Source organism: Eulemur rufifrons, chromosome 2 (genome assembly GCF_041146395.1).
Source record: "Eulemur rufifrons isolate Redbay chromosome 2, OSU_ERuf_1, whole genome shotgun sequence".
Lineage (NCBI taxonomy): Eukaryota > Metazoa > Chordata > Mammalia > Primates > Lemuridae > Eulemur > Eulemur rufifrons.
The window spans coordinates 117153044-117162758 of record NC_090984.1 but is presented as its reverse complement, the minus strand read 5'-3'; the positions used below and the strand labels follow the sequence as shown (position 1 = coordinate 117162758).

Below are 9715 nucleotides of genomic sequence, written 5' to 3'. Positions count from 1 at the left end.
CCTGCAGCCAGAGTCTCCAGAACCAGCCGTGGGCCTCCTGGGCCCTGGGCAAGCCTCTGGAGGGGACATGGCAGCTGAGCACCATTCCTGAAGCTGAGAAGATTCCTTGAGCTGGTCCCAAAGTCACAGCCCCCTCCTTTCAGTCCAGAACAGACTGTGAGGAGACATCCTGTCCCAGCTGGGTCTACTGAGAGAGAGGGAGGAGAGCTGAAGAACCTTCTAGAACCTTCTGGAAGCTCAATTAGGAACTTCGGGCACCAGGATTGTGAGAAGAAGAACCTACAAAACTTCTGCAGTATTGAAACCTTCCTCCTCTGGGATTTTGTGTCTGTTTTGCTGAGTAGTAAAAGTGCCAAAATGAGAAGGGTTGAGGGTCCTCAGGGGGCAGGTAGATTCGGTGGCCCCTCAGAGCCAGTGGTGGCAGCACTGATTGTCGGGGGCCACAGGGATGATGGTAATAATAATATAGCTAATGTTTGTGTGCACCGCTCTAAGACTTCATATACATTAATAGCTTAATCTTCAAAACAATCCTATAAGAAAGGCAGTATTATCACCATCCTTACGTTATACATGTGGATAATGAGGCCCAGAGAGGTTAAATGACTTCTCCAAGATCACACAGCTTCTAAGTAGGAGAGCTGGGATTTGAACCCAGGCATTCTGATGTTGATCTCGCCAGTAACCTGGACACTGCACCGAGTGACAGCAAAATGGGCTGCCTGGCTCGTGGCCACAGGGTGAGGGCTTGATGGCAAAGCATTGTGGGAACTGTGGCCCAGGACCTCAAAGCCGAGGGTAGGCTGGGCCCAGGAAGGGAAGCGGGGGGCCCTCCTGGCTGGACCATCCCCAGCTCTAACTGCCCCAGGGAACTGCATGTCCATGGTTAAGGGCTGGAGGCCTTGCTGGAGCCCAGCCTGTCACTGACTCACAGGCCATCAAGAAAACCCACAGTGCCCTGCCCAGAGAAGCGCATTTGCCAGAAATGACTGAGGCTTGGGGCACACAAAGCCAGGTCCCATGGGCCTGTCCCCTCCGGTGGGAAGGGTGAGTTTATTCTCACAGACTCTGTGTAGACCCTCCTTAGAGAATTCACCCATACACTCAAATGGTCTGAGCCACACAAGCCGGCACATATTACCCAGGTGGGGAAACTGAGGCCCAAGAGAGGCAGAGCTTTGCCCGAAGATCCAGAACACATCAGAGCAGAGCCAGGATGTGAAGACAGGGCTCAGCGTCCATTGCCTGCCTTGTGGTATGTCCCTTGACCATGGCCTTCTGTCCTGGGAGAGATACTGGCCACATATCTGTGGCCACAGGAGGGGGCAGTGCCTCACGGAGCCTTCCAGACGAGGTGTGTGTCCAGAATGGTTGGTGCTCAGCCCTGCCACGGCCTTCCCAGCCCCTGCTCTAGAACAAGGCACTGGCCCTGCCTGGAGGCAGCTGGCTGCCCACACCATGTCCCCTTTTGCACACTCTGGGCAACCTACTGGAACTTGGAGCACCTCATACCCTGTATTTGGGACCAGGTATACCTGGAGTACAGGGCAACCCCAGAGGGACAGGCAAAGGACACATTTATTGAGTATCCACTACGTGCGACACACTGACCCAGGATTTCCATAGTCATCATTTTGTTTAATCTGTACACCTCCCCACCCCCTGCCCCGGGAGGATTTCCTCCACTGTCCAGTGGTGGAAACTTGCTCAGAGAGGTTAGATGTCTGCCTGAGGTTGCACAGCCCCGGAAGCTGGGTGTCTGGTCCATGCCCATCTTGGTGCCACCCACACCCTGCCCCTTGGCCTGCGCCTTCTGCACTGGATCTCGGAGTCACCCTTGACCCCCACTCTGAACATGGAGCTGCTGACACCCAGCCCTCCCCAGCCACGTCCTCCAGCTGGTGGCAGATGAGCCAGCCCTGGGAGGGCTATGGTTTTGTGGGGTCGACGACCTTGCCCAGAAAGAGGATGCTCTGGGTGCTGGTGGAGAAGATCACCACGAGGAAAGGCCGGTTGAACCACAGGACTCGGTGATTGTTCTGGACGGATAAGAAGATGACGGAGGAGCCGGTGCCTGCTGCAGCCTGGGTGCCGGCCTCATTCACGTCCAGGGTGGCCTTGTGGAAGCTCTGGGGGAGAAGTCATGGGCATTATCTCCAAGAGAACATAAGAGGGGCCCAGGCAAGACTGGGAGAACCAGAAACTGCTGGCGAGTGATGCTGCACACCGCGGCTCCCAAAGCCACTTACTGGGGAGATCACAGCAAGAACTTCCCACGTGGGTGAGCGAGCTGGCTGACCTCCTCTTCCATGCCGTGATGGCAGCTGTCACTGTATGAGCACTTACTCCTGGCCTAGTGCTCTGCATGTGCTATCTTATTTAATCTCATCACTGTCCTATGAGGCCAGTAGTATTATGTCCATTTCAAAGGTGAGGGAGATTAATTCAGAGACCGGGTCCTCCCCATCCCCAGATAGCACAAGACACAGACTGGAATTCAAACTCTCAAACCCAGGGCTTTACCCTCTAATGCACTTTTGATTTTCTTAGCTAAAGTCATATATCTCTTTCTCTTGACTGAGAATTCTTCTTGACACAGATGCACCCAACCCAGCCTGGTCTGCACCCTTCCCCTGTGTCTGTCATTGCACCTGTCTGTCTCTATTGCCATCATGTACGAGATGCCATCTCCCCGAGTGGAGGATTGCTGAGTGCAGGGTCCACACTGTATCCCCAGCACCAAGCACCATGCCTGGCACGTGGCCGATGGCTCGTGGATGTCAATGCCCGTGGGTAACCAAACATGCTCAGGCTCTGAGACTCCACGTGGGGGCAGGGAGAGCTCCCATCACCCAGCAGCTCCCGAGGGCAGGAGTCTCCCACCGAGGTCTCCAGGGGTTGACAACTGTTGATCACTTACTTCGGGCGCCTGCAGGTTCAACTGGTCGGTGATGCCAGAGAAGTTAGCCCAAGGGGAGAACAGATCGTTGAAGCCCAGCTTGGGCAAAATCTGATGTAATGTATAGGAGCCAGAAATGGAGAACTTGGGGAAATGCAACTCCAGTTTCCTGTAAAAATCCCTAAAAGGGATTAAAATATTAGATTCGTGAACAGGCCAGGGACACCCACTGCGCTCAGCCCTCCTTGGTGGCCTCTTGGTGGCTCTGCTCTGTCTAGGTTCTGTCCCTACACACACCTTGGGCTCACTCACGCTGCCCCTCACTGGTGCTCCCAGAGGCTGAAGGCTGGACTCCTCTGCCCCAGGGGCTGCTGTCTGTGGGAGCCCCCGCTCCTGGGAGCTCCTGTTTGGGAGAGGTTGTTCCCGTGGCAGGCAGATGCCCAGGAAGGCAGATGTGCATCTCCCATGTGGCGGTTTGCCTTTGTCTCTGTTGGGGCCCTGGGGGGCTTCACCCGGACTGGACCAGTTTGTTACTTTGGATCAGATTCCGTCCACCACGAGAGTTGTATGAATTTTACATTCACATGTGGCATCAGGCCGGCGTCCTTTTCCTTATATGTGGTTGGAGGCTTTTTCTGCTCATAGCCCCGGCGAGCTGGAGAACATCCTTGCTCATTTCTTGGGTGGGTGGAGTTTTCATGGACACACCCCTGCCAGCTCAGGCAGCCCTCCTGGCCAGGGGTCTCCCTCTTGCTTGCACAGAGGTTGACCCCAGAGAGGCAAACTCACTTGACCCAAGTCTTGTGCAGCGGAAGAGCTACGCCTAGAACCCAAGATGCTTAACGTCTGGGCGATTCTCTTTTCCCTGATTTTAAATATAACAGAAAAGTTCACTGCTTAAGGAAACCCATGGAAAATCTTAGAGCAAGTGAGATTTCTTCGTAATTTGGCGATCCCTCCCGATTGGGGGACACTGGCTTTCGTTAGAAAGGTACATTTGAAAGGTAGTACAGTAGAGGCAGCCCCAGGTGGCACACTGATTACCTCTTCTGGAGCAAGTTGCTCCACCTCCTTAGCATCTCTGGAGTCAAAACCTCTTCCACCTCCTTCATTTTGCCTGGGTTGGGAAGAACGAACAGTGCTGCGGCGTCTCCTTTGTAATCCATGCGCAGCACCGAGCAGGGCAGGTACCGGTCGTGCAGGTACCAGTGGTGCTCTTTATCCTGCAGCATCATGGGCACCTGGACCGTGGTGGACTCATCCACGTAGAAGTCTCTGCGGGTGGTCCTCGAGGCAATGAATGGTTTCTCCCACAGAGCTGGAGAGAAGAAGGAAAGAAGGTACCAGTCATCTGGGGGCCATGAAGCCACACCTGGTGTTCTGAGTCCCTGTAGCAGTCGCTCCAGACCCTGCCTCATCCCAACAGCGCATATTATTCCCATCACTCGGAACCCGACACGCCTGGGGAATGGATCCCTTAGGGCTCATGTAGATGGTAAAACGAGAGGTCACAGAAGATGTGTTTACGGATGTGTGAATAGGATTGATACAGCAGAGAAGAAACCAACGACTCTGGAAAGAGGCTTAATTGTTGGGTCAGCGTCCCTGAGAAGGAGAGAGGAGATTGCAGAGTGTGAGCAGAGGGGTCGCCTTTCGATAAGAGGGTCACTTCTGCCATTACCAAAGGAGGGGCTCTGTGCTTGCGGTTCCAAATGCGGGCAGGCGAGGAGATTTGGAGGTGAGAAGATGAGAGATTTCCTGCTTAACCGAGTCTGTTTTCTCAATGAAGTGTGAGGCAAGATTGCTGGGTGAAAGTCGGGAGCTGGGAAGAGATGTGAGAAGGAAGAAGCTGCTAACAGTTGTTTGGAGCGTGCAGAGAAGAGTACACGGGACAGCTGGGCAGTGTGGAGAGAGCCGTGTGCACAGAGCTGTGTGCACAAATATCAGGTGAGACCCTCAGTTCAAGCAGGAACTTTTCTCCAACCACAGCCAGCTGCTGGGTGCAGGTGTAGACAGTTAGATCACTTGGTTTAAGCAGGTTTGCAGCGTGGCCAGGTAAGGAAGATGGAGGGAGAGAAAGCCAAGGAAGTTAGGTGTTTGCAAGGAAGCAACGACATCGATGGGCCGGGGAACCTCTGCCTCGGGGAGACGGGAGCGGGGCACGAGGTGGCGGCAGGTGGGGTGAATGGATTGAGGCTTCCATGCCAGGAGTATTCGTCCAGAAAAAAGTAAGAGATCTGGGATTCCAACCAATGGCTTCCTGACAGTGAAACCCATACTACCGTCTTCCTTCCTTCCTAGTTAATTCAAAACAAAATGTTTTTTAAAAAAGTTTTCAAAGGTGCATGAAAACTCCCCATATAAATTACGTGTGATGACTAATTGGGCTGGGTTATTCGTCTGGGAATGCCCCCAGAGCTGTGTTCCCTGTAGATTCTGGGTCCCAGCCGGTTACTAGCGTGCTGTTTGGAGGCAGATGTGAGGCCGTTGCTGCTCTCTGCAGGGCTTGCTGGTCAGCTGCGACGATGGACAGACCCAGCAGTGCCCTGTGTGCTTCAGTTTGTCCCTGTCTGCCTCCAAGCTCCTTTTCCCAACCCTAACCCTGCCGACCTACAGTGGCCCCAGGCCACCACCAGGTGCTCGGCAGCAGGCTGTCCACAAGTGCCCGTCCACCGACCCACTCTGGCGCTGGAGGTGCCGGCATGGAGACTCCCCCACAGGCTCCGAGCTGTCCACCTGCGCCGGCAACCTTCTCTCTGTCCCTCCGACTCTCCCGTCCTCTAGACCTTCACTCCCAGCCCCTCCCACACTGTGTGAGGACTAATTCCTGGGACAATACCCTCACCCTGGCTCGAGGTGGCTCTGCTTCTCTGATGGAGCCTGACACACACTGTATAAAATCGTCCCCACGCCGTGATATCAACTGTGCTGACGTGTGTGTGTGTGTGTGTGTGTGTGTGTGTGAGCTGAAGACCGGGAGCAAAGATGCTGAAATGTTAACATGGCTGCCTCAGGGTGCTACAACTAGGGATCATTTCTATTCGCTCCTTTATGCTTTTATGTATTTTTAAAGGTCTTCAGAACAAGCACTGTTATCATTACAGTAATTACAGTAATTAATGTCTTGAGTATATAGAACAGTCAGTGGTTGACAAGCAAAATAGTTTGTAGAGAGAGTAAATGTTTTAGGCTTTGCAGGTCACTCAGCCTCTGCAGCAATTGCTCAATCTGCCATCGTAGCGAGAAACCAGCCACAGACAGTGCGTGAATGACTGGGCATGGCTGTGTGCCAATAAAACTTTATTCACAAAGCCAAGTGGCCGACCAGAGTTGGCCTACGGGCTGTGGTCTGCCCCCCGCCCCCTTGGGCTGTCTTCTGAGAAGCGTGTGTTAGACCATTTCATCCTGGAAGCCAGTCTTTGAAGGGGAGACTCTTCTGATCCCTGTCTCAAGCAAACGAGCTGCCCTGTTCACACTGTTGGTGGTGGCCAAGCTCAGAATCCAGCAGTGCAATTCCTGGTCACTGGCTATGAGGCATTCCATGTATTACATTTATTAAGAAAATAAATGAGAAAATATGTCTAAAGACAGGAAGAGATGGAAACCTTAATACTACAATGTGTTCAATATATGACGCTCTAACATTACATCCTCTGAGGGCTGTTGGACCCTATCAGACCCAACCTACCCACTTTTTTTTTTTTAATTTAACCAGTCAACAAATTAAGGGGTCAGGGGAGATGTAGGACCCACTTATGACTTGCCTCTTACCTTTGAGGTAAACATAATTCACCAGCACCATCAAGGTGTCCGTGCTGAGCTTGCCGACCAAATCCACAATCTTCCCTTGAGTTTCCTTCTTGACGTGGTTGTTGATACGCTGGGTTGTACCCACAGTGTCAGAGAAGTCAGCGTGGAAGAGTTTGGACTCATAGAAGGCCACAGTCTCATTAAGGAATTTTGGAAGGAACGGCAGGTCGTGGTTCAGGAACAGGGCACTGCCCACGTGCATTGCCAGCTCACCGCTGGGCAGGTTGAGATTGTGCAGGAGGTGCTGGAAGCCCCTGTGGACGTCAGACTCGGACAGCTCTGTGAGGTTGAAGCCCAGGCCCTCGAGCATCTGGGTCTGGCTGTGCGAGCGGGCCCCCAGGGAGAGCATGGCCAAGGCGGCCGAGATGCTCAGCGGGGAGAAGAAGATGTTCTTCTTGGGGCTTTCGGAAGCAATCAGGTGGTAGAAGCGGAGGGCAAACTTGGTATTGGCAGGGGCGATCCTGAGGCTGGGGGAGCCCTCACCTGTCCCTGGAACCTGCTGATGGGAGCTGTTGGTGTGACCCTTGCCATTATGCTGAGGCTGTAGCTGGCCGTGAGAAAGGGCCAGCAGTGCAGCCAGGAGGAGGAGCAGGTGGTTGGCAAGGTGCATCCTCTGCACTCTCAGGCCTGCAGGAGGAAAGAGAGTGGCCAGGACATCCCCCGGCAGAGCACAGAGCCTTACCAAGAAGGCGAGCAGTGGGCCAGCACCCAGAGGTGGTGAGGGATGCCCTCGACTCCTGCAGCTGGGCTTGAGGAAGGTGACGGAAAGAATGCCCAGCCCTCTCCATGTGTGGTGACAATGCATGGTGGTGCTTTGGACTTACAAAGCACACGCCTTGTGCCTATCTACTCATTGTATGTCCATCACCGTGAGCTCATCATGGCAATAGACTATACTCTCATTTGAGAGACAGGGAGACGAAGGCTCCAAAAGTGACTGACCCACGTCACTTACCTGGCAAATATCCAAGCCAGACCCCAGGTCTCCACACTTAGCCTGCAGCTGCCCCCACCACGCTTGTCTTTCAGATGAGTTTATTGCATTAGCCCCATGACCTTGCACCGAGGCTGCGAATCACCGGAGTTTATTTTAGCCTCTGCCCCACAAATATCTGTGGAGTGCCTTACAGTTTACAAACCACGCTTACGTGATTTTGTGTGACCTCTCTCCCAGGGAGAGAGTTCAGGCGAACTGGTCTTCCTGTTACCACCCCGTACGGATAAGGAAACTGATGTTCAACAGGTGGTGCGCCCAAAGTCACAGGGATAGGACTGAGTCCCTTTTCATAATGACCTTCCCCTGCCCAAGACAGGCTGCTTGAGTTTCCCCACCAAATCTGACCCTGCCCAATCAAATGGCCCTCGACAGTCTGGTGTTCAGGCCACAAACCCAGTTGCCATCCCCGACATTTGTCAGGCCTTCCGTCCACCCCGGCCCACCTAGCCCATCAGCGTGTCCTGCAGTTTCCCCTCAACCTTGCCCCCCTCCATGACCGTGGTCCTCGTTCAAGTCCCCGTCACCTCTTACACACACCAGGACTCCGAAAAGTTTTTCCACCAAGGGCCAGGTAGTCAAATCTGTGGCTTTGCAGACCACACAGTCTCTGTGGCCACTGCTCAACTCCGCTGTGATCACCGGAAGCAGCCATGGACAAGACATGCAGGAATGGCCATGGCTGTGCTCCAGGAAAGCTTTACTGATAGACCTGAATTTCATATAATTTTCCTGTGTCACAGAATATTCTTCTTCTATTGATTTTTTTTCAAACCGTTATATATTTTATATTTCTCTTTTGTATTTATAACATATTCCAAATTTATATTTTATGTTCATAAACTTTATGTTTATATTTTATAACTTGCATTCTTAGTTATGGGCAGTGAACAAGGCCAGATTGGACCCGTGTGCGGGAGTTTGCTGACCCCTGGCCTAGACCCTTGCAGGGCGGGGTCCTAACTGGTCTTTCTGCTCCCTGTTCTCCACCCAGCAGCTGGGGAGATAATTTAAAAACATACCTGAGACCATGTCACTGACGTGCTCAACATCCCTCCTTGCCAGCCTGCACCCAGCCACCCAGCACTTCTCTGGCCTTACAGTGATGACCCCGGATTGCCCTTGGGCACGAGCGCCCCGAAAGCACCTGGCTTGGGAGCCGGAAGACCCGAGTGCCAGGCCGGTGCTGCCCTACGTAGCTGCGTGTCCTTGGGGGACGCTCCTCTGGGTCTGGGCAGTTTCCCACGGGAGCAGCAGGGAGGTTGAGGACAGTCACGTGTCAGGGTCTTTCTGGCCTGAGCATTTCTCACCCCACCCCAGCTTGCCCCGGACTTTCCTGGTTTTAGCACTGGAAGTTCCATGTCCCAGGAGAACTCTCAGTCTTGGGCAAACCCGGCTAGTTGGTCATTGTCCCCCTGGATTCTCCCACATCTCCGCTGTCTCGGAGGGTTACTCACGGTACAGTCGGTGCTGGAGTGGCCCCCGGGTGGCTGTCTGAGCTCTAGAGGTGACTTCCCAAGCCCAGGAGGACTAGAGAAGCAAGGCCTTCTCAGCACCACCCCTGCCTCCCCATCAGGTAATTATTAATGAACAGACCCAGGGCACTAGACAGTCTCAACATGGAGACAGACCTCACCGGAAGTTGGCTCGCCTCCCCCCAAGAGAACACCCCCTCTTCCCTCCAGGGGAACCCCAAGAGGGCTCACCTCTCCCTCTTAGTGCAGTGCCTGGAGGATGCCTGGCCCTTGCTTCTCCCTGAGGTCCAGGGGAAGCCCTGGGGGCTCTGGTCTCCACTCGGTCCCTCACACGCTGTGTGAACTAAGCCCATCCTCGCCCCTCTCTGGGCCTCAGTCGCTCACCTCCCACCTGCACACAGAGGGCTGCACCAGGCCAGGGGCAGCAGACTCCAGCGCCTCCATGACCAGCTAAGGAAGCTCCAGGGTGACATACAGGGAACCGCGGGGACGTGGCAGTGGAGAGAGCCCACTCTCTGTGGGCCAGACAAGACCCAT

The 9715-nt window shown here is 53.9% G+C and overlaps 1 protein-coding gene across 1 annotated transcript; it reads right to left on the bottom strand.

Moving 5' to 3' along the window:
* Window positions 1-1269: 1269 nt before the first annotated feature.
* SERPINA4 (serpin family A member 4) lies at window positions 1270-9244 on the bottom strand. The gene is made up of 5 exons (XM_069489347.1): window positions 9161-9244; window positions 6671-7336; window positions 3944-4217; window positions 2921-3080; window positions 1270-2129 (listed from the first exon to the last, which is right to left on the bottom strand). Exons 2-5 carry the CDS (start codon window positions 7317-7319, stop codon window positions 1929-1931), a joined length of 1284 nt encoding a protein of 427 aa, XP_069345448.1. The 5' UTR covers window positions 7320-7336; window positions 9161-9244; the 3' UTR covers window positions 1270-1928.
* Window positions 9245-9715: the final 471 nt, after the last annotated feature.